General features: G+C 35.4%; 1 protein-coding gene across 1 annotated transcript; it reads left to right on the top strand.

The window, feature by feature from the left end:
* Window positions 1-1,370: 1,370 nt before the first annotated feature.
* LOC112001590 (uncharacterized) lies at window positions 1,371-2,169 on the top strand. Its single transcript, XM_024033764.2, has 2 exons — window positions 1,371-1,583; window positions 1,708-2,169. Exons 1-2 carry the CDS (start codon window positions 1,371-1,373, stop codon window positions 2,167-2,169), a joined length of 675 nt encoding a protein of 224 aa, XP_023889532.2.
* Window positions 2,170-26,316: the final 24,147 nt, after the last annotated feature.

The raw sequence follows: 26,316 nt of genomic DNA, 5'->3' as shown, positions 1-26,316 counted from the left end.
TTTTCGTCCTCATCCCTGTTAACTTCCGTGTGGCTATCTCTCTGTTGCAACCGCTGTCTCATTTCTTGATTTTGCTTGGTGAGTTCCTCCACCGTGGCTGCAAGTGCCTGAATTTGCTGGGCCAATGCTGCAGGATCTGGATTAGAGCTGGACTCCATCTTGTTATAATAGAACAACATCCCTGAGCCGATCGTCCGAAGATTATATCTGAGCCGATCGTCCAAAGATCAATGGTCCCCACAGACGGCGCCAAACTGATGATGCTGAGATCGTCAGACAAGATGTTCGTCCAGGATGAGATCGTCCTTTGCTGGTATTAGCCCTGGGGTGCAACACAAAGAAAGAGTCACCGGTGGGGCGCTGCCCACAACGCCTCCGATGATTAAGTTAGAGAAGCACAGCAAATGGAGGAAAGTAGGTAAAACTAAAATGAAGATTGAATAGTCTGATCTTTCTTACCCCCCCTGGATATTGCCTGAGGATATATATAGAGCCTTTTGGTGCCCTTCTAGCCGTTGGCTGGGTCATTATGGGGGCATTATTGCTTGGGTTCGTAACGCCTGAACCAGATGTCAGGTTAACCGGCGTTCCTTCAACGGAATTGGTGTTTAATGCTGCTACTCGTAACGGTCGTCCTTAGCTGAGTTGGTCAGGTGCCATTCTTAGTACTGTGATGGTAATGATCTCGTCCTTGTTAATCGTTCACCGCAGATGGACGATTTTACTAATTTATGGGCCCATCAGCATGATTGAATCTTATCAAAGTGATCCTCTCACTTTTGTTCTATTTCCTTTCTTTCTTTTCGTGCTTTCTTTTCTCAAGTGTGAGTAAACGATAGGCACAAATACTTCTGTGGAGAGTTTCCAAAAATTTATTGGATGGCCATCCAAACCCTTCTCAAATCCCAATTCACAACTCCACCAACTAATCATTAATAATATCAATCTGGCAATCTCCTGCCTGTCCCTTTTCACCAACAAAATAAAAACGGAGTTATATCCTCCTGCCTGTCCCCCACGGGCAGCCCCAAAACTTGCCCATCCACTCTCAACCCCACATTCCAAACTCAATAAAAGCAACCCCCAATACCAATGGCTCACTTTGGTCAGGAAAGAGAAAAGCCACGTATATATAAGTACAATCCAACTACATATATACATGTCCACTAAACTAAACACTATGCTTTGAGGTGTCTAGCAATTGAAACAAACACAAATATGCTGGCCTTTTCACACACCCAAAACAACAAAACGTACTAACGTTTTCTAGTTTCCTTTCTTGCACTTGCCTAGTTAAAACTGAAATATACCATTTATTGTAACTCTTTAAAACCAAAATTAAAATCCACCGCTTTATGTTACAAAAAGCAATGAAGAGCGTTTCAAGAAACAGGTTCTTGCTTTGTTTTCGACCCGTTGTTGATATGGAAGGCGTTCTTCAGGCTAAAAGTCTCGTTGATAGCTCGGCTAGTCAAGGTTTACCGTTTATCAGTGTGGAGAACAAAGAGGAAACGAAGGTTTCAATGTCTCCGAAGCGAACCTTTTCTCGGGTGGTTAAAGCTGTGATGTTTGGAACAATATTGGTTAGTCCTCTAAGCCTCTAACTCCTACATATATACTACTCCATATGATAGTAACATTTTGGCAGTCTTTGAGTCCCCTTTTATTGATGAATGATATGCATCAATATCATCCTTTTGTTTTCAGAATAAGAGAGTCCGTGATAGAAAAGGTTGTCATCAAGATTCATATCAATCAAAGCGTGGTCTTTCAATGAACTATGAAAGGAATCGGGCATCAGTGGATAATACTAATTCTGCGTTGTCACATTCATCTTCCTACGCTTCATCAGATTCTTCGTCTTGTTCAGGTTCAATATCAGAATCAAAGAATTCTTCCGTCATAATAAAGGAAACATGCAGCAAAAATCAGGAGCTTGAAGAGAAGCCCGAGAAGGTTGACATGTTGGGTTGCTCTAGTTTCAACTCTGGCATATACTTGCTTCTTATTAGCCTTATAATAACAATACTGTTGGGGAAGCTTTGTGCTATTATTTTCACGTCAATTTTGGTATACTTTGTGCCTTGCCAGCGTTATGACCGACAAGAATACGTGATCAGATTGGCAAAACCAAAGTCCAGAGACTACAGGAAAGGAATGATACCCTGAAGAGTAATGGCTACTTGAAAGGAACCACTATAAAGGGCATTAAATTTTTGATGTGAAAATTCTTTGTTCCGTGCTAGATGCATCTTTGTCGAGGGCTCTTTTGTTTGCAAATGAAATCATTCTCAGAGCACAAGAGACAAACACTTCTGTTTCTTGTGTCCAGCTTTTTTACACTTTTGGGGTGGAGAAGAACAGAACATTCTGTTCTTCATTTACTTCACCTGCTTTAGTTTTTCTTTTTCTTTTTTATTACTAGTATTTTTTTTTTTTTTGGTTATAATATTTGTAAAGGTATAGAAACAATTGTGCCGAGATTTTGTTCTTCAATGATTTCATGGTGGTTCATTGTCCTTAGCTTGTCTCTAAAATTTACAATAGTACTATAATTTTGATCGATTCGGATGTTTAATTCTCAATTGTGGTGATCATTTTGTATATGTCTTTTTATTTAGCGAGTTATGTTGTGATTTCAGGAGTTATTGATTGATACGTTCTGACTTTGATTGGGATTGACTATTATGAGAAATAAACTCAACTATCACTCCAAAAAAATATGCTAAGATAGAAATGATCTAACTCATTAAAAAAAAAAAAAAAAAGATCTAAAATTTCTTGTGGCAGATTGCGGTTCCTGTATCATATTATTATGCTTGCAACTGAAAATTAAGGGTGGCATTATTTTATATAACCCACACATGTTGTTTTAACATTATTAAGGACAATTTAGTTACAGAATTTGATGTTGTATAAAATAATATGAGGCTACAACTTTACTTAATACTACTAAATGAGTTTCACCGCCGGGGGGGGGGGGGGGGGGATAATTATAATAAAAATTCATAACAATTTCACAATATGACAATATCTCCCAATCTGTCCACCATCTACCATAATTTGCAATTTAAACTTTTTTTTTTATTAGCTCATTTAAATGAAGGTGGTAGACAAATTTGGAGATGTGAAATTGTTGTCAATTTAGCATGCTTAAAAATAACCATGCAAATTTCTTACCTACTTGGCTTGTTGCTCTCCCTTTTACCAAAGTACATCTTTAGGCGAGCCTTTCATTTCTTGCGAAAATAGATCTCTCCATGCATTAATATTAATACAGAGTATTACAAAAATTCCAATTAGCAGACAAACAGTGAGCTGATATAAATAGCTTTTACCCCTGAATAATTTACCTGAGAGCTTATTGGAACAACAAATGTGAATTTTTGCCCAAAATGAAACAGTATCTTAGACACATCCTATCTTTTATTCTTAAGAGGACTAGTAAAAATCAGTCGTGGTTTAAAAAATTGAGAGAGAGATAGACAGTATTAAAATGATGTAATTTGATCGCCTACGTCTACCGAGAAGATGGAAAGCCTAAGTTGTTACATCTTTGCTATATTAAATTATGTAAAAATGAACTCCATATATAATATTATGGTCTACTTATTTATGGTAAACTTCTAATATATTATTATCAAGGGTTGTGTTAACGGGCACTTGCGTGCCTTAACAACTGTTTTTTAAAAAATTTCTGACAATTTTTTTTGTATTTTGTACAACTTTATCTCATTTTTTCAGCTTTATAAGTACCCTTGATGTCTTTTTTTTTTTTCTTTTTTCTAACATTTTTTTCTGTTAACATTTCCCTATTATTATTATATAACATTCCCTCAAACNGTTTAACACTTAGGTAATTGTCAAAAGTTATTAGTTTCCCCATAGGTTTGTGGTCCGAGGAGCCATGCAAGACCTTGGTTTTGTCTAACACTTAGATAATTGCCAAAAGCTATTAGTTTCCCCATAGGTTTGTGGTCCGAGAAGCCATGCAAGACCTTGGTTCTATCTAACACTTAGATAATCGCCAGTGTGTGTTAATTCCCCCAAAACAGGAGGTCCAAGGACCTGTCATAGCTAAGGTTCCGTTTAACCACTTCAGTAAATTAGAAGATATCAATATATACCTTCCAGAACTAGCCCCGCTGCGTAGCCTCCTTGAATCGCTCTGTGTTGCTGCCACTTCCTCTAATGGAGGTCTAGCGAACTTAACCACCAGATTCGTGAGGACCTGATCTTTGACAGAGGTACGAGGCATGTACTTGATGTCTGAAGCTCCTAGAACTGTGCCCCATTTAGTAATCCTCCCCGTATAATCCGCCCTTCGAAGTATAGACCTGAGCAGAAGCTGAGTTAGGATAACAACTGTGTATGCTTTATGTAGTGTCTTACTCACATAGTAAACTAGCCACCATAATGGCTTTCCCTAGGGACTCTTGCTGATGGGGGTCTAATCCTATCTTAACTAACCGTTGTACTCACTATCACACAAGCTCTTCCCACAGATGGCGCCAATTGTAGGAACTGAATTTAAGCACTTCTTCTATTAGATGAGTGGACCCAGACCCAACTAGCCCAATACAATAAATTTGTAGATAGTGGGTCAAAGAGCTAGGCTTTAATGCATAGACAACAGTTAATATGGTGTTCATGACAATCAAACAGAGATGAACTGAGTTTATCAAAAAAAGTTTGTTCTCGGCACAATCCGAGGAGTTTTGTTCTAGTAAATATTGAATGAGAATAGTTATAGGAGTTCTTGAGATTGTTACAGTGCTATTTACCTTCATCCCAGCCCCCTCCCTATGGTGGGTTTCTCCTATTATATAGTCCTCTTTAAACGATTTTGGGCTTTCACTTGTTGATCATTCAAGCCTATACTTGAGTGTCTGTCCCATCAAACACCCTCTCTAGCATTCTGTGAGCTGCGGTAATCGAGGTAGCACTGTTCAGGGATCATTTCCTCATTAATGCGGTTAGGACGTTAGTTGTGGGCATTTAATGCGGAGGTGATAGTTTCTCCTTGAATTGCTCCTCCACTATGCTCCCATGGTTGACCCATTGTACCTGTACTTTTCCTTGGGATGCTCCGGGAGGCTGCCTTTGATGGGATGCCGCTCTTCCTTTCTGTGATCTTGGTCCGCCAAGGACAGGATCTTCCTCGGCGATATTTCATGGCACCTTGGACTTGCTTCTTTCGTCCTCATACATTTCTTCTTCCTCGGCGTGGGCCTTAGGCTTAGTATAAAGTGGGCCGCGGTTGCCAAATTCTTCAACCCCACAAATAATTATAATAAAAATTCATAACAATTTCACAATATGACAATATCTCCCAATCTGTCCACCATCTACCATAATTTGCAATTTAAACTTTTTTTTTTATTAGCTCATTTAAATGAAGGTGGTAGACAAATTTGGAGATGTGAAATTGTTGTCAATTTAGCATGCTTAAAAATAACCATGCAAATTTCTTACCTACTTGGCTTGTTGCTCTCCCTTTTACCAAAGTACATCTTTAGGCGAGCCTTTCATTTCTTGCGAAAATAGATCTCTCCATGCATTAATATTAATACAGAGTATTACAAAAATTCCAATTAGCAGACAAACAGTGAGCTGATATAAATAGCTTTTACCCCTGAATAATTTACCTGAGAGCTTATTGGAACAACAAATGTGAATTTTTGCCCAAAATGAAACAGTATCTTAGACACATCCTATCTTTTATTCTTAAGAGGACTAGTAAAAATCAGTCGTGGTTTAAAAAAATTGAGAGAGAGATAGACAGTATTAAAATGATGTAATTTGATCGCCTACGTCTACCGAGAAGATGGAAAGCCTAAGTTGTTACATCTTTGCTATATTAAATTATGTAAAAATGAACTCCATATATAATATTATGGTCTACTTATTTATGGTAAACTTCTAATATATTATTATCAAGGGTTGTGTTAACGGGCACTTGCGTGCCCGTTAACAACTGTTTTTTAAAAAATTTCTGACAATTTTTTTTTGTATTTTGTACAACTTTATCTCATTTTTTCAGCTTTATAAGTACCCCTTGATGTCTTTTTTTTTTTTTGCTTTTTTCTAACATTTTTTTCTGTTAACATTTCCCTATTATTATTATTATAACATTCCCTCAAACTTTTTTTTTTTTTTTGGAGAAATAACATTCCCTCAAACTTAAGATGGAAACTTGAAAACACCTTCAGTTTGGAATATAAACTCATGAAGGAAACTCTGACTAGGAATGTGGAATGGATCGAGCTAACAAGAATTGGAACTTGCAAGATAGTAGTGAACTACAATTGTTGGTAATGGATGGACGTTACAAGACAACAACTGTGGTCGCAGGGCAGCTACCACAGTGACTAGAGGACAACTACTATGCTTGAATAATGGCTATACCAATAGCCTGGGGGATATCAGCAAAAGAATGGTTACTGGGGGATGGCATAAACAAGATAGATGCTAGCAATAGCGTTGTTCGAAGAAGCAGAGCTATTCAGGAGTAAGAAGAAGGTCAAAGAAGGTTTTCATGCTGAGTTTAATGAAGGAAGCAGCGAGAGTGGGCAAGCACAGGGTGGTCAGACTTCTTGGGGGACTGATAAGAAAACTTTCAAAGATAAGCTGGTGGGGGAAATTCCAGGGGCCTATGCTGAGGCTTTTGAGTTCTCGGATTTATTGGACTCGGAGGCAGAGTCAGACGAGGAGATGGAAGAGCTTAGTGAGGGGTTGGCCGCGGTCAAACTCACGAGAGAAACCAAACTCAGAATCAGGAAGCCGTGGTCCAATGCTCTGATCATTAAGCTTTATGGTAGAACTATAGGACTTAGTTTTCTTCAGAGCAAGCTTAATCTGTTGTGGAAGCCGGTTGGGGCATTGGTTTGTGTGGACCTTGGTAAAGATTTTTACTCTGTCAGGTTCTCATTGAAAGAAGACATGGATGCTGTTCTTAAAAATGGGCCATGGTTTATTGGGGGGCACTTTTTAACCATCAGGCCTTGGGAGCCTTTTTTCAAACCAGCAAGTGCAAGTGTTTCTTCTATCGCAGTCTGGGTTAGGTTGCATGAGCTACCTTTGGAATTATATGAGTTGGAGGTTCTCAAACAAATCGGAGAAGCTATAGGGAGAGTACTTCGGATTGATTCGCATACTGCCATGGAGGCCAGAGGAAGGTATGCAAGGTTGTGTATTCAGTTAGATGTCACCAAGCCTCTTATTAATACTCTTCTCATTGGGAGGTTCGAGCAGCCAGTGGTCTATGAAGGGCTCCACAAGCTGTGTTTCTCTTGCGGGAGGATTGGGCATAGAATGGAATCATGCCCACACACTATTAAAAAACCAGAGCCACCGGCGGAGGACGGTCCGATGAACGCTGGAGAGGATACGCATGTTGTGCATGACTCGTACTGCTCTGGCACAGGTAGTGGAACGAAGAAGGATAGTGTAGCTGGCAAAGAGGAGGACAGGTACGGACCTTGGATGCTTGTGGCACGTAGGAAGCCTGGGCAGAAAAAAACAAGCAATGCCGTTATCTCTGGGGACCATTCAGTGCATGGGTTGGGCCGAGATAGACATGGGCCTATGCAAGAAGCAAAGGGTGGTAATAGGATGTGGAATTTATTTAATAAGGGAGCTGATTCCTTTGGGCCTTTGAGGGTGGGCCATGAGCAAAGTTTTGATGTTAAAAAACTGGACAAGCTAGTGGAAGTCCGGTCCAGCCCTTCAGTTAAGGGTAAAAGAGCCTTAGCTAGGAGCAAAGCAGCCGTGGGGTCATCTATAGAGAAAACAGGGGAAGTGGCTAAGCTTTCTCCAAGCACAACGGTGGCGTGGGTTTTACGGAGTAAAAATGGTGCAGGAGAGGTCGCCGGTGAGCCTTATCTTTTTTCAGCAAGCGGTGGAGACGATCTGGGTAAGCTGTCTCAACGGATTGAGTGTGGAGGCTCTGAAGGTGGGCTTGGTGGCGAGCAGCACGAAATTCATGGACGAGAGGCGATGGATCAAAACAAAGACATCGATCGCGACCGGGGTCAGGTTAAGATTGATCCTGCTGCTGCTCACGGGTACAAGGGTGCAAGTGTTCAATTTAGTGCCGGTTTTCAGCAACAAAGAAGTGGTGAGGAAGTTGAACTTGGGCTTGTGGGTGTATCTGTTGAAACTGTGTCAAGGGAAGGGAAGTACAAAGGAGATGATGGCATGGTTGGTATGGATGTTGAAGAGGGAAGCAGAGAGTTTGTCTCCGCTACTTGATTTTCTTATCTTGTTTTTTCCTTTAATAATTATGAATATTATAGTGTGGAATTGTAGGGGCGCTCTGAAGCCCAATTTTCAGAGTCATGTTAGGGAGTTGGCTAGGATGCATAATCCATCTATTTTGGTTGTAATGGAAACTCGGGTTGGGGGTGACAGAGCTAAGGAGATTACAAATCGCCTTCCTTTTGATGGTGTTATTCATACTGACACGATGGGTTTTGCGGGTGGGATCTGGCTGTTATGGAACTCAGATAGAGTGGAGGTGGTGCATCTTGCAAGCACGGAACAAGAAATTCATGTCGAAGTTAAGGTACTGCCCTCTAACCTTTCTTGGATTTTTACTGCTGTGTATGCTAGTCCTAGAATTGTGGAGAGACAGGTGTTATGGGAAAATCTGTCTAAAGTTGCTGACCTCCATAGTAAACCGTGGATTATTGCGGGTGACTTTAATGAGCCCCTTGCTGGGGATGATAAGTTTGGGGGTAGGCCGGTTAGTATAAGCAGGGCGTTGATGTTTAAGGATTGTCTGGATAAATGCAATATGGTGGATATGGGATTTAATGGGCCGAGATATACTTGGACAAATAGAAGGGAGATTCATAGCCTCATCCAAGAAAGAATTGATAGATTCTTTATGACTCCAAGCTGGTGTTTACTCTATCCAGATGCTAAAGTGTCGCACTTAACTAGGTGCCACTCAGACCATTGCCCCGTGTTGATGGAAACCAATCCCAAAAGGCAGTTGCATCTCACAAGGCCGTTTAGATTCCAGTCCTTTTGGCTGTCTGATCCCTCCTTTCCGAGTGTGGTTAATAAGGCTTGGCAGCATCCGAGGAGGCTTATGGAAGCAATAGGTGTTTTCTCCAGGCAAGCCAGTTTATGGAATAAAAATCAATTCGGTAATATCTTTCAAAAGAAGAAAAGAGTTTTGGCCTGGCTCGATGGGGTGCAAAGGGCTTTGGCCGACCAGCCTTCTTCCTCTCTAGTGGCATTGGAGAGGCACCTCGGTCAGGAGCTGGATGTAGTGTTGGAGCAAGAGAGGGACCTTTGGGCTCTGAAATCTAGAATTAATTGGATGATCTTGGGAGATAGAAACACTTCCTTTTATCATGTCTCTGCTCTAGCTCGTAGGAAGCGGAATTGTATCACTGCAATTAAGAATGAAGCAGGGGTCTGGTTGACAGAGGAAAGAGAGGTTGCAAACCACTTCAGAGAAGGTTTTATTAAAATCTATACAACATCCCAAGTGGCTGCAACTCGTGACCTTAGCTTTAATTTGCAGTGGCAGCCTAAGCTCTCGTGTGAAGAGAAGAATAGCATTAGCCACATGGTGACAGAGGAGGAAATTAGAGCTGCTCTTTGGTCTTTAAAAGCCTTCAAAGCCCCCGGTCCGGATGGCCTTCATGCGGGATTTTTTCAAAGGTTCTGGCTGGTGGTAGGAAGGTCAGTGAGGGAGGAGGTGCTTGCTGTTTTTAGAGAGAAAAAAATTCCGGAATACCTTAATAGCACGAACATTGTACTTATTCCTAAAACCAACGGTCCGGAGTCTATTGGTAGTTACCGACCTATTAGTCTGTGCAATTCAGTGTATAAGATAGTGTCCAAAATTTTAGTTGGAAGAATCAGGCCCTTTTTGGATCAACTTGTTTCCCCCTGTCAAGCAGCTTTTGTTCCTGGTAGGAGGGGAGTAGATAATGCTATTGTTGTTCAGGAGATTATTCACACCATGGGGAGAGCTAATGGGAAAGGTGGTTTCATGGCTCTAAAAATTGATTTAGAGAAGGCCTACGACAAACTTGAATGGAGCTTCATTAGGAGTATGCTGATCCGTTACAATTTTCCGGAAAGTCTTGTTGAGATTATTATGAGCTGTGTATCTTCTGTTTCGACTTCAATTTTGTTCAATGGAGGGAGCCTTGATCCATTCAGGCCATCTAGAGGCATAAGACAGGGAGATCCGCTATCCCCGTACATCTTTATTTTGTGTATGGAATATTTAAATCAGCTCATTCAAGAGAAGTGTGAGGCTAAAGTTTGGTGTCCGATCAAGGCGTCTAGAAGTGGTCCTTCCTTCTCTCACCTTTTCTTTGCTGATGATCTTGTGTTCTTCGCTAAGGCAAATGCTGATAATTGCAACGCCATTAGAGAGGTCCTTGATAGTTTTTGTGGGTGCTCCGGGCAGACAGTGAGTGAGTCGAAGTCCAGGGTTTACTTTTCTCCGAATATTGGTCCTGATGATAGGGAGGCTTTGAGTGACATCCTTGGTTTCCGTCAAACAGAGTGTCTGGGGAAATATCTGGGCTTTCCTATTAAGCACAAAGGAAACAATGCCCAGGATCTCGGTTTTGTTCTGGATAGAGTTAAGAGCAAGCTGGCAGGTTGGAAGGCCAACCTTCTTTCTATGGCTGGAAGAGCGGTGCTGATTCAAGCATCTTCTTCAGCTATTCCAGCCTATGTTATGCAATGCAACCTTCTTCCTAGTAAGGTGTTGGATGGTATTGATAGAGTTAACAGGAATTTTCTGTGGGGCTCATCTGAAGAGAAAGGGAAAATGCATTGGGTGGGCTGGAAGAAGGTCACAAGAGCTAAAGAAGAAGGGGGATTGGGGCTTCAAACAGCAAAGGGAAGGAATACAGCGCTATTAGCAAAACTAAATTGGAGATTCCATACTGAAGACAAGGCCCCTTGGGCAAAGGTTTTGAGGATGAAGTATTGCAATCCTCAGAGACTAAATTCGAGGAATGCAAGCAAGTTGCCTAGCTCTAGAATTTGGAAGGGAATGGTGCGAGGTGAAGAAATTTTTAAAAAGGGAACCAAGTGGCTTCCGGGGTTTGAAAGTAAGCTGGATTTTTGGAATGATAATTGGACTCATCATGGTCCCCTAAGGAAGGTCATCCAGGGGCCTTTGTCTAGAGAGGCCGCCAATCTAAAGATTAAGGAAGTGGTAGATTATACTGGGTGCTGGGATTGGTCTTTAATCCAAATGATTTTTCCGGAGGAAGTTTTCAATGATATTAAAGCCATCCCAATGCCTTTCTCTGCCAGATTAGAAGATAGATTGAGCTGGAAGTACTCGGCCAAGGGGGAGTTTGAGCTTAAAAGTGCTTATGGTTTGGCCACGGACTCTTTGAGGGATGCTCCTTTCAATGGGAAGTGGATTTGGAAGCTGAGAATTTTGCCTAGAATTCAAAACTTTGTTTGGAAATGTATGCACAATAGCATTGGGGTTAATCAATGCTTAGTGGCTAGAGGTTTGCAAGTTGATGTCTGCTGCCCTCGGTGCCATGCTGGGGCAGAATCTATCTTACACATGCTGCGTGACTGCCTTGTAAGTAAAAATATGTGGCTACACGTGGGTGGGCAAGTTCTCAGCCACAACTTCTTCTCCATGTGTCTTCAGGATTGGATATTCTCTAATGCCACATCTAAATCTCAGTATCAATCGGGTCCTCTGCCTTGGAGTCTTGTTTTCTTATTTGGCATTTGGTTGCTTTGGAAGGATAGGAATCTTTGCATCTTCAATCAAAAAAATCCAAACCCCAGACTAAGTAAGGAAGTGGTGGATTGTGCTTTGGAATTCTTTTTCTGTGCAAACAATGGCTTGGTCACTAAAAGGACAGTTATAAGGAGCGTTAGATGGGAGATACCAATGGCTGGGTGGCTCACTTTGAATACTGATGGCTCGGCAACAAGTAACACTGGTCTTGCAGGTGGAGGTGGGTTAATTAGAGATGAAAATGGGGTTTGGGTGTCAGGTTTTGCAAGAAGGATCGGGAGTACAAACAGCTACATGGCAGAATTATGGGCGCTTCGCGACGGGCTGCAGCTATGCCTTCAAGCTAATGCCCATTCGGTTAATATTGAGATTGATGCTAAAGCCATTGTTGATGCTTTTAACTCTCCCACCTCTTCTAATGCTTTTGGTTCTCCTATTATGGAAGACTGCAGAATTTTGGCTAATCGGATTCCTCAGAGAAGATTTAGGCATATTTATAGGGAGGCTAACAAATCCGTTGATTGTCTGGCTAGATTAGGATTACTTCTTGACAGTGAGTTTGTTGTGTTTTACAGCCCTCCTGTAGAGTTAATTAGTTTGTTGGAGGCTAATGCCGCTGGGCTGTTTGTAAGCAGGCTCTGTTCTGCCCCTCTGTTTTCTGTTTAGTTGTTTTATGAATTTCCATTTCAACCAAAAAAAAAAAAAAAAAAGAAAATGAATAGTAGCCTAGGGACAAAGACACCAATGAACATTGTAGAGCAACACCATTGGTCTGTAGACATCGACTGAAGAAAGTGCTATAGGAGCGAGAATTCATTAGTGGAGGATAGTGTCATCGTGAAGTGTATGTATGTTGGTGTTCTTTGGGGAAACTAGATACAAACCTAGATCTAATACCATGTTAAAATAGAGAGAAGAAAAGTAAAATAATGTAGAGAGAAAGAGAGTAAAAGAAAAAGAATTAATGTAGATTAACTAGATGACGTGGAAAGCCTAAGAGATTATATCGTTGTTACATTTGAATTTTGTGTTATAATGAACTAATGTAGGGTATATATAAAAATACATTGCTTAGTATGATACACTTTTTTTTTTAGGGTGAGTATAATACAGTTAAAACCACAGTAACCCATGGTATTACAAAATTATAATAATCCATGTTATTCTAAAAAAAAAGATTAAATTCTATACGAATGTGATGTAAAACCCAAGTTTTACACTCTCAAATACTAACATATCACATCATTTTATTTCATATTTAAGAATAAACATAACCACACCCAATCAATTTTAATACTCATATAAAAATTCAACCAAATTAAGAGTTTATTAGGTATGGTAAATATATTGAATTTTAAGTAAAAAAATTAATATAATAAAATCTTATTGAACGGTGTTAAACATTTAACGCCCCATCTTAACCAAATTCAAATTCTTCTATAAAACCGTGTTCTACACTTCTACTTACAATGATATCTTAATATATTCTATTTTGGTTGTTGAGGAGTTTTTTGGGCCACTGGGTTAGTGGGCTGAGTTTTCCTTTGTATTTAAACTCCTCTGCCAAACTCGTTTTGTATTTCTTTTTTATATCAATATACTTCTATCACTTCAGTCAAAAAAATATATTCCATCAAAGTCTAGTGTTGTGAAAACGCTGAATTGATAGAACTTCCATGCTTTTCCTGGCACTGAAAATTAGACCGTTCAAAATTTTTATCAAACTTACCCCCACGAATCTGAAAAGTACCATTTGTTAACTTTGACTGATTTGGGAGAAAGAAAAATGACGTAATGAAAAGAATTTTTTTAAAGGGTATTTCATCTATTACCTTTTTTGGGAGTATACAGTATAGTAGGGATCAAAAGGACCTTATGAGGACCATTCGTTCCTTTAATAAGATTGAGGTAAAATATATATATATGTTACCTCTATCTTTAAAAATAAATAAATAAGGAATTCGAAAAATAAATAAATAAATAAATAAGAAGATAAGATAAATAAAAATAAAAGTTATACTAATAAAATTATATAATTTATTTTCTATCTAAGATTTATTTCATAAAATCTCAAACACATTGAAAGATATAGTCAAATACATTGTATTTCATTTCATTCTTTTATTATCATTTGCCCATTCCATTTTGATGGGTATAAGATTTTCACCACTTAAACCAACCATTCGACACTTTCCATAATACAATTGTCTAACATTTCTCCCAATGGACCTTTTATCAACATCATCCAACCACATGGATAACTAGGCGATAACAAAGGTGCCACTCCAAATCCCCAACATCGCCCAAAGTGAGTAGTCCAACCTTATGGATGACCACAGTGTCATCATCTGAGAATGGAAATTCTCCAAAACGAGCTTGTCCAACAAGTGTTAGTGCTCCTCCAAAAGAGACTAACAAGAATGGTCCTCTCTACCTAACAACTAAGACTCTCCCAACAAGCCCCTCCTCATTCGGCACAAATAAGAGAAGTCTTATGAGAGTGCCTAACATTAAGACTCTTCCAATCTTCTAGATAGCTTGTCCAACATGTGCCCTAAGCCGCCTAACACACATCATAGGCAACCTAGAATGCATGTCATCCAACTTCTCTGATCGCTCGTCCAACCCTCTGAACAACAACAACTTCGATGAGAACACACTCATGGGAAGCTATTCGATATACACTGGCAAACATAGTTGTTCGACCTTAGATCCCACTCATCCAACCAGGATAATCCCTTTCCCATGGTAACATATTTATGGAAACTCTTGGGATCATGCCCATAGATCTTCCCACCGTCCCACGTTCTCCAATTATGGGCACAAATCACGAGAATCTTGCCACCATTACTCTCGCTCCTTCCATCATGCACAAGTCATGTAAAAGTCATTAAAATTACCTATTTAGGAACCTGTTTGATTAGGAGGTCATATCTAACTTATATATCCTATTATCAATTCTCATATATCTAAAATTAAAATACTATTACAACCATAAATATAGTAATAAACATATAATTACAACCATAAATTAAGCAATAATAACAAAATAATAATAACAGTTAATTCCATTATAAGCTAAACAGATCAAACGAGTTTGCAAGTTAAACACAAACATGACCCATTTATTAAATGGATCAATTGTGTGGACCCAAATATGTCCCCAAACCGTTTACCCTCAACCCATGACCTACTTATAAATGGGTTAGTCGTGTCAAATTCGCAGATCGTGTAAGATTTTGCCACCCCTAATAGTCAACCCAAGACTCCTATATAAACCTCAAGCCTCCTCCACTCTAAGATGTGAGTCCCAAACCCTAAAATTAATTTCATTTGAGCTTTATGGGTTCATGTAAGTCTGTAACTCAAGCATCGGAGAAGTTTAGACTAGCACTCCACCAGTGCCCTCCGATAGCATTCTTCCTTCTTGCAGGTCTTCCAATGCATCCATATAGACGATTGGCTCACTAATTTTCTATGCTTCATCACATTATATAAAATCTATGGTCAATCAGGTAGTTTAATGTGCTAAGCACATGTCACCTTGTTAGAGTTTTCAATAATACGTTCACAAATTTCGGTGTACCCTTCAAATGTGGCAGCATGTGTGGTGTGTGGTTAAAAAATTATTATCATTTTGTAGCTTTAACATGTTAAACTAACACTCATCAAAAAAAAAAAAAAAATCCATGATAAACTAACAACCTTATTCTTATTATAGTTGTAGTTAATTTTTTTTTTTTTTAAATCAATATATATATAGTTAATTAAGAGCATGGCAACTCGTTTGGTGGAAAATTAATGGAAGAAGCCTCTCTAATTTGGTGGACCAAACACCAACGACCAGTGAACTCATTGTGCATGTGATGAGAAGCAATAGACATTTAATCTAGCTGGTCATATCTTTGACCACGTTTGCATTAATTTCTATCAGTCGTACACATAAAACTCTCAGAATTTTCTAACACATTTCAGTATAAGGGTCATTATCATAGCATTTTCTTGAACCGACCCAGATATGAATATTATCCTCCATTAATGAATCAAAGGTAGAGGGAAGGAACGAATTCTTGGTCTAAACAAATTTATAGTCACTCACAGTACTCACACATGGCTCTTATTATCAAATAAATAGTTTGAATGTTTACCTAATAGTTTAACACCTTAATATCTGTGGGTTCTAGTTAATTCAATTGATAAAGTCTCCGATAGTTAAATAAGATATTTAGAGTTCAATCTCTGCCTACCCTTAAAACCGATTGGTGTCTTGGTCTGATGATAAAAAGTTATTCAACAAGAAAAAACGCTATCGGTGAAACTTTCTCAAAATAAAAAAATAGCTTAATACCTTGCTCATCTTGCTTCCCATCATAGTCATATGCTAAAGATTCCTTAGTCTGTCGTGCCGACCCAACCTAGTCGCATGAAAACAAATTCTCTTTATTATGAGGAATCAATTCTTAGACAATGCATTCGTCAACGTACCTTTCTTCATAAAAATTCTTTGTATTAATATGCTTTGGCACAACTTAAACTTACAATTTTCTTTTCTTTTCAATGTTTTTTTTTTCTGACCAGGTCGACTCAAGTTTAAACAATTGTCATATACTTCTCATAGCTAATTTCACTCATTTGTTTAATGCTTAGAATGATTCAATTATTGCGTGTTCAAATTGAACAAGTAATGCTTTTTAAGTTTTCATTACAAAAAAATGAAGAGTAATACTTAAGTAATAAGAGTGTCATGCACGTTTAATAGACCACTTTGTTTCAGAGAAGTCAACGAAAGAAGCAACAGAAAAGTCAGTTTGTAAGTGACACTGTAAGAGTATTCACAGAACAGAAAAAAGCAAAAAAAGAAAAAGAAAAATAAGATAAGCAACTCAAAACACTATTTTATCTATTTTAACATCTCACTTTATAATACACTCAACATCAAAGATTTTATTATAACACTTAAAACATTAAAATAATCTAAATAGCACAATAAAATAATATATCCAACACAATAAATAATAATCACAACCATCAACACATTAAAATACTTTTTTTTTTTACACCACACATTAAAAAATTTATAAAAAAAAATTAAGTTTTAAGCTACAATGAGATAGCAGCTCACTGTAGTGTAGCTGATACTCAATTTTTTTTTAGTTTAGCTCATTTGTTGTGCAATGCATTTTAAGAGTATTAAAGTCAATTTAGCAACCTTACTAGAGATGCTCTAATATCTACAAGTTTCCTCCCATATATATAAATATAGAGACAAAGAGACAAAGACAGAGACAAAGACAAAGACACAAAGAGAGACGTTTAAGTTACACATTGTGTAATTCTAAATTATGTTACACCACTCTTTTTTTTTTAATCGGAAGCAAATTTTTAAAATAAAAATCCACTTTTGAATTAGATTCTCTTCTTATACTCCACATGCTTGCAAAATTTCAAGATTATCGGAAATCAATAACTATATCATCGTTCAAATATAAAAATTTCAAAATTTTTGTATTTAAAATTATGCATAAAAGATGTATTTCTAGATCAAATAATAAATAATATTCAATTGACATGAAACCTGGTAAGCATGTTAACAACATAGTGAACATATAAGCCAACGGTGAGATTTTTGAAATATTAATCCTATAAAAAGTTATTAGGTAGTGAAATATTATGTAGAGTTACATATGATATGATGTAACTTGAACCCAATGAAATATATATATTCACACACACACACACACGCTAGCCTAATCACACGCGCTTTGCGCGTGCAATGAAGCTTTTTCTTTTTGGTCAAGTGTCATAATTTTCCCTTTTTTTTTTAAAAAAAAAAAAAAAAGTTGGATAAGTTTGTTTTAAAGACATGGATTAGTAGGAAAGTGTCCTATTTTATAGGAATTTTAAGTAAGGCTAGAAATATATTTTTACCGGTTGTCCTTAAGTTTTTTCCCTATTAAACGTAAGATTTAAAGGTATTTCTAAACCACATAAAAGTATAATTTAAAGAGGGAAATCCTCCTATAAATAGTGTGTGTGTGTATATATATAAAAGCTTTGAGTTAAGGGTAAGATTAGGGTTCTCTCAACAAAAAAAAAAAAGTGTAAGATTAGGAAAACAACTATTTTTCACTATCTCTTTTAAAAGATTTTCCTTTTTCATACTTGTTGTCTCTTTCTTTATCTTTGTATCTTTTTGTTTATTCAAAATGAGTATTCCCATATATTTTTCTTATTTTATTCTCAAGCAAGGGAGTTAGGTAAGGTGCGCTAAATGAGCGTTGACTCCTTTTTTACTAGAAGAAAAATAGTCACATTCTTAGTTAATTACTATATTTATAATTATTTTAGTAAGTTGTGATTGCAATTAACATTACTTAACAGAAGTTCGCAGGCTACTACTTTTATTTTTGTACAAATCATAATAGGCCAAATCAATGATTAAAAATATATATTCTAAAAAACAGATTAAAAAAAATGTTTATTTTTAGATTTACTATTTGCATTAATTTAGTACAACAAAACAATAATTATAATAAAAATTCATAACAATTTCACAACATGACAATGTTTCCCAATTTGTCCACCATCCATCATAATTTGCAATTTAAACTTTTTTTTTATTAGCTCATTTAAATGAAGGTGGTAGACAAATTTGGAGATGTGAAATTGTTGTCAATCTAGCATGCTTATAAATAACCATGCAACTTACCTACTTGGCTGTTGCTCTCTCTTTTACCAAAGTACATCTTTAGGTGAGCCTTCCATTTCTTGTGAAAATAGATCTCTCCAGCATTAATATTAATACAGAGTATTACAAAAATTCCAATTTGAAGACAAAGAGTGAGCTGATATAAATAGCTTTTACCCCTGAATAATTTACCTAAGAGCTTGTATGCATACCTAGAACTAAAGTGTATATCTTATAAATAAATGGTGGAAAAAAAATGTGATTAGGTGGGTGGTTAATTCATGATTAGCAAACACACATACAAAGGTTTCTGCATGCCCATAAAATTAGTGATCATGCTAATCCCACTTGCCCTCAAACTTTTCTTTTCTTCCAATAAATAAAATAAATCAATTGCAACAAAAGTTAGGTGGATTATCACTTAATGCCCTAATTGAGCATTTGAAAATTGAGCTCACGAGAATCACATTTTCTTGTTTTGATTCGCTGACAATGTCAAATGGTATTTGATTGTGGAAAATTGATTCTCTCTTAACTTAACGTCAAGTTCTATTGAATATTAACCTCACGCAAATCACATTAATTTCCTGTTGTGCTTCCCTCACATATTGCCTATTAAAAACAATACTTCTTAATTAAAATGGATTAAGGTCAATACTTCTTATTAGTAATTATATCTATCCATCTAATCATCTTTTCAGACATTGTAGTGATTCAAAGATAAATTTCTTTAAAGGATTCTAAAGTTATTTATTGTAATATTTTAATATTAATTACTGATTTTGAAATGATTCCTAGGAAAATAATTTTTGGTTTGACAAGGTATGCTTGAAATTTAATATAATAATGTCATAGTTAAGAAGTAGATGATAACTGATGTATCAGACCTATCACCTATCTGTACTTATTAATAAAATTGTAGCATGCAATTGGGTCATATGCTATATATTATTAGGTTCTATAATTGTTTAGAATGCTCTTAGTCTTAGATATATTGTATTGCATTTGGATTAGTTTATTTATTTTCTTTTGTATATTAGCTTATTTATTTATATACGACTTTGTAAAGCAATATTAATTTCTAACATTATCTAGGCTTTATTATATTTTTTGTGTCGACCTATAGCATATAAGCTTTAGAGAAAGTAAACTAAAAAAAAAAAAAAAACAATTATACAAAAACACATATAAGCAACAAAGATGCTCCTTACACATTCAAGATTAAGCTAGTCTCATGAAACGTTAGTCTTATAAGACCAGCGCATACAAGATTTTCTTAACTCATCTATAGATTCTTTTATTGGGATCCACATGTCAATAAAATATTAATCTCATAAGATCGGCGTATACAAGATTTTTTCGACCCATCCATAGACTCCTTTAGGAGTCTTAAGGTCTGTTTAGATAGAACTTATTTTGTTGAAACTGAAAACTAAAAATTGAAAACACTGTAGTAAAATAATTTGTAAATATGTGAATAATGCCGTGAGACCCATTTTAATAAAAAAATTGCTGAAAAGTAAAGCTTGTGGGTCCCGTGAACAATGCATGGGACCCACTGATGTGGCTAAAAATTGGTTGAAAAGTCAAATAATGCAGCTAAAAAAAGAAGAAGCTAAAAACGCTAACTTCAAACGTGAACGTGGATCCAAACCCCACCTTAGTGTTAGTTTAGATTGTGCTGAAATGAAATTTCAGCATGTTTGCGTCTTTGTCAGTGGATCTCGTGCACTGTTTACGACTTTACAGGACCCTACAAGTTGTTTAATTCAACAAAATTTTCATTAAAACTGAGTCCCACGGCACTATTCATATATTTAAAAATTATTTTGTTATAGTATTTTAAATTTTAGCAATAAACAATATCTAAATAGACCCTTAAAAGCAATGTTTTTTAATCTTCTTGTGTTATGCCGACATCTGAATCCAGAAGCTTCAACATATTCCTTGCTTTTGTAAATTATTAAGGTTTAAGATAAAAGGAGTTATTAATGAAAAAATAAAAATAGAGAGAGAGAGAGAGAGAGAGAGCCGACTATTAAGACCACATGCGCATCTAGTGCTTGGCTTGAAAGCAAGCAACCTCATCATAACTAATGTTCAAGATAAGCACTAAGAAAACTCTCAAAAGAATTAAAAATTGTTCAATCACACTTGACATGACAACTCCTTTACAAAACAATAATTTTTTTTTCCTCCTTCTCATTTTGAGTAAATCGCTACACTTCTATTTAGCTACTTATATTCGCTCCAATGAAAAGACAATGTTGGCCATCTACCAATAAGTGCAAGTAAAAATACGGTTCTAGAATAAATTCTAGAATAAACATGCCTCTCTTTTTTTTCACTATTTACATTAAGCGAGTTGGTATTTTTCTAAGTCTTAAAGGCTTAAAGGGTTTATGAACTCAGATTTGAATAAACTTAAAGTGAAAATGGATGGAGTTATACTGTCGATTGTAAAAAAAAATTAAAAAATTTATAAAAAACTTTTTTTTTTTATGTAATAACATATCCAAATCCCGTAAAGATTGTAATATATATATATATATATATCATTGTAAATAATAGGGTAGAAAGATTGAGGGATTATAAACTTTTCACCACTGGCCGAAAATAAAATAAAAAATAATAAAATCATTGGCCAGCACAACTGCTCAAGTTCTAGAGTTTTGATGTGGTCCATGAACAAAGAAAAGTCTCTCTTGCGAGTACATCATCATAGACAATACACAGATGTTTGTGACTTTGTCTTGAGTACTTTAATTCTATAAATGGATGATCATGTAGTGGTCCATACAACATCTGATTTTTTGGGAAATTTTTTATTTGAAAGTCCATTTCAGCAAGTTAGTGGTCTATATTGCTGAAAACTAAAAACTGAAAACACTATAATAAAATAATTTTTAAATATGTGAATAATGTCGTAGGAATCAGTTTTAAATTAATTTTGCTAAAAAAACTACTTGTGTGCTGAAAATTGAAAATTAAAAATATTGTAGCAAAATAACTTTTAAATGTGTGAATAATGTTGTAGGAATCAGTTTTAAAATTAATTTTGCTAAAAAAAGTACTTACGTATTATGTGAATAGTACGAAGGGCCCACAAAAATGGAATGCAGATGCGCAAACGCAGACACGCAACACTCTCCAAACCAGTCCTAATTGGGATACAAGTATTGAAGTCTAACCAATTAGGTATTCTTTTTGACCCAAGTCATTTTCTAAACTCAATTGATCGAGTCTAGGATTTTATTATTCAAGACATTCAAAAATTCAAGTAACGCAATCGGTTAGAGGACATTCTACATGTGAAAATAATCTGAGTAGATCAATAAAAATTGAGAATGTGATTCAAATTAATTTCTTTAAAAGCCTAAACTCGTCAACAAAATCAAGCCAGAATCCATGTATACAAATTACAAATGACAAACACATTATCTACCCAATCGCCCTCATCCCCCAAGGAGATTTGATCAACCATGCCGAAACACCACCTTCAAACTATCATAAGCACTAACTCCCATCCATGATGGGTTTGTGATTTAGGTACTCGAGTTTTGGATGAAGTTCGTTGATGAGTTTGAGGATGGTAAGTTGAGACCAATTCTCAATTTTTATTGTCATGTTAGTATTTTCCATTTATTAATCAACGACAAAAACGGTTCTCAAACATTTAAAAAAGTATAAGGACTAAAATAAAATAGGTAAAATACATTTTTTATCTATATATTTTGGGAGTGTTTTGTTTTGGCCTTTTGTGTTTTTAAAAGTTTCATTTTGTGAAATTAAAGACACAAATACGAAAATGTAGAAACTAAGAGTGTATTTTCACATGTGAAATAATTAAATATATAAGTGATTTTAAAGAATCCTTTAGATTTTATTCTTCACCAAGGAAACCCAAAAAGTATCCAAATTAATTTTTCTTTCTTCAACAAGAAAACCCAAATAGCTATCGAAGCCACAGTAAGAATTTGAGAAATTTTGCCAATAATCTCCACCTTAACTCAAAAATCCATCAAATAGTCTTCTTTCTTCTTGGGATAACTCCACCTTAGTCAAAGCAAAATTTTATTGACCAAAATAATTATTACTTCCATAGCTTAATCCATATTTATTCACACTTGAATCAAATGGAATGCCAACTTGTACCAAATATAATCTTCTTTCAAACTCTACTAGTACCCACCAATCTAATCATGGTCTAACTTGTGCCAAATATAATCTTCACACAATAAATCATCCACTAAATGTATGTTTGGATTACGATGAAAACTTCAGCGTTTGCCATTTTTCTGCAATGGGTGTCTGTCAATGGGTCTCGTGCACTGTTCATGGGACCCACAAACCTCTTTTTTTAATAAAATTTTCATTAAAACTAAGTCTTACGGCATTATTCACACATGTAAAAATTATTTTGGTACAGTGTTTTCAGTTTTCAGTAATAAAGTGTATGTTTGGATTACAATGAAAACTTTAGTGTTTGGCGTTTTTCTACAATGGACATCTATCAGTGAGTTCCATGCACTATTCACAGGACCTATAAACCTCTTTTTTCAGTAAAATTTTTATTAAAACTGAGTTCCACGACATTATTCACATTTTTAAAAATTATTTTGTTACAGTATTTTTAATTTTTAACAATAAGCGGTATCTAAATAGATCCTAAATGTGTATTTAGCATTGCTTTTTTTGCTTAAAATAAGCAAAGTATATTTGTTCTTTAAAAAATTGTAATCTAATGCCAAACGAGGTGTAAATCAATAAAACTCCAATACCATTTACGGGGTCCTAATTTAATCTTCTTTAACAACAAATATACTTTCTTCCGCTCCAAAAAATAGTATTTTCTTTCATAGTTCATACCAACGGAACCGAAAAAGTAACAAAAAAAAATATTAAAAAAAAAATTCCCATTCTTTCCAAGTAAATAAAAAGACTTGTCTAACTCAACCATTGTTAATAAGTAAAAGAAAAGAAAAAGGAATATTTTGCTTTGATGATCCACCAAAAGTGTCGAATTTGTGAAAGCTTATGAAGGACAAAAATAAATAAAAAGAGAGTTCAGTTCACAGTAAAGGCATTATTTAAGTAATACCCTAAAATTATCTGGGGTCGGCAGGTGGTAGATTTGTAAATATAAAAGAAATTACAAGGGTGTTTCGCAAGGAAGTACAGAGAGGGAACACGAAGATCACGTGGTGTAAAAAGAAAAGAGAAAGAGAGAAGGTCAGTAGTAGCCATCAAACCCGTGATAACCCAAGTTGTACTGTCTCTTCAAAAAATTCAAACACACACTTAGAAAAAGCTTTCCCACATGCGACAAAGCAGGGGACCACACGACCAAACCGAACCCATATTTGAAAAACAAAAAAAAAACCCAAGACGTCAAGATCACGAGGAAAATGTCCCTATCTCTTCCACCCAATCGCCTTTCGCCACGTTTACAATTTACGTGTGGGGTTGTGCCGTGCATGTGCGCCCTAGCTATCTAGCTAGCTGTAGCCGCCCACCCTTAAAAACCTATATTTGCTCCACCTCTCTCTTTCTCCGCGTTTTTCACACGGGATTTCCATCATGTCCCGTCATTATTCTCTCTTTTTTTTAATAAAAAAATAAAAAATAATTAATAATTTTATATATAATCGGTATCAAAATTTTTATAAAATAATTTATTAATAAAAACAACAGCTTTATGTCTTCTTTTTTTTTAGCTTCTTGTGGGGGCTAATTTTATGTTTTTTTTTATTTATTTAGTTTTTTTATTAAGTGGGACCACACGATACTTGTCAATATTTACTTATTAAGAATTGTCCTAACGACACCGATTAACATTGTTATTTTTTTTATTAATTTTTGTTTGCGTACTTTGAGACAACTTTTATATTTTTTAACGTATAATTAGGTTACATTATTTACACCTTAGGCTATTATCAATATTTAATGAAAAATAATCCAACCATCATTTGTTACATATTTAAATTTTATCTATAAACAAATACGTGGTCCTGAACTTTTGATAACTATTTTTATGTTGATACGTTGAGATTGGATGTTCTTTTCTACATGTATGAGCTGTGCAATGAGAGTGATGTTTTCCATATCTTGAATCTTCTCTATGTTACAGAAAGAATAATGATAAAACCACATAAATTTGCACAAATTTTTGTGTGGTAAGTCGTAAGTAGTCTGAACTTTTGATAACTATTTTTATGTTGATACGTTGAGATTGGATGTTCTTTTCTACATGTATGAGCTGTGCAATGAGAGTGATGTTTTCCATATCTTGAATCTTCTCTATGTTACAGAAAGAATAATGATAAAACCACATAAATTTGCACAAATTTTTGTATGGTAAGTTATAAGTAGTAAAAGTATGTTCTCATATAAACCTATCATTATACCTTTACCACTCATAGCTTAACACATATCAAGTTGTGACAAAAATTATACAACTTTATATGGTTCTAACATGACTCTAACCGTGTATATATATATACATATAATTTATTTACAATTTTTTTTTTACCCATACAATGCCAAATACTAGCTGTCAGCATGTAACTAGCATAATGATATGTATATATTTTTTGGATAAGCATAATGAGAAGTTGACTTTTAATATTTAATAATGATAATTTAACCTCTCTCAAAAAATATAATGATAATTTAACCTTTTTTTTTGGGTCATAAAATAAGGTATAAAAACAAAGTCAAGTTTAACAAAGAACATATTCACGAGGTCTTGTTTTATTTGTTCACTAATGAAACAGATGACTGTGTTGTCTAAATGTGATCAAGGACAGTTGTCGTAGTAAGGAGGAGCACCAAAAAAATCATTCTCTTATTCTTAAGTCTGCTTGAGGTTATTGGTTCTCTCAATAATAATGAAATTCTTCTTATTGTGAGTATTCTTTAGTTTCAAACTTTCAATTGCGTTTACGTTATAAAATGAGAAAAGAGAATAGTTACTCAAATTTTCAATAATTTGAATTAAGGTGGGGCTAAGATCCTAGCCTATCATCTTGAATATTGGGATTATAGGTCGGCCATTTTTACTTCTCAATTCCACCCCTCTCGAGTCTCGAGTCCTAATGTCCAAACATAGGATTTGTAAGTGGCATGGATCTTTCCTATCTGAGTCAATGTTCGAGCTGCTATTTCCTCCATAAAAAATGATAACCAATATCCATAAGAACATTAATTTTTAAGCTATTATTAGAAATATTTTATTAAGAGAATGAAAAAATAATAAAAATTATTAACAATTTTTTTATAATTTTCAAGAAAGCAATATTAAAACTTTTTTATTATAATTTATTAATAATTGCCTTTATGGCATCCGCTAATATAACCCTATCTCTACATCTATTATCTTACAAGATGTCATGAAATATTTCTTATTCATTTCAAAATTCTAATATAATACTATTCATGTTTCTTTTTCTTTTCTTTTTTTAGTTAAAATTAAGAAGAATAATTTAAGATTTTTTTTAATTAAAGAAAAAATAATAATATAATAAATGAAGTCCTCTTGAAAAGTTTATATTATTTTTATTTTAAACACTCCACTTATTAAAAGGTTCGATGTTTAATAAGAAGAAACAAAGAAAATGAGGTGAAGGGGGTATCATTCAACTTGGATTTATAAAGTTCTTTTTTTAAATAAACCCGGCAAGATTATCAAATCACAATATATATATATATATATATATAAACATGTGTTTTACTATCCTAAGAAACCAAAAAAAGAAAAAGAAAAAGAAAAAGGAGTATCAGCATGTGCAACTGTGAATGTCCAATCCAACCATGACCCATGATCCATGATCCATGCTTTGATAGTTTTATATTATATGCTTTTGTTTACCTTTCC

Source organism: Quercus suber, unplaced genomic scaffold (assembly GCF_002906115.3).
Source record: "Quercus suber isolate HL8 unplaced genomic scaffold, Cork oak 2.0 scaffold_131, whole genome shotgun sequence".
Taxonomy (NCBI): domain Eukaryota; kingdom Viridiplantae; phylum Streptophyta; class Magnoliopsida; order Fagales; family Fagaceae; genus Quercus; species Quercus suber.
The sequence above is the reverse complement of the archived record's forward strand: the minus strand, read 5'-3'. Positions and strand labels throughout refer to the sequence as shown.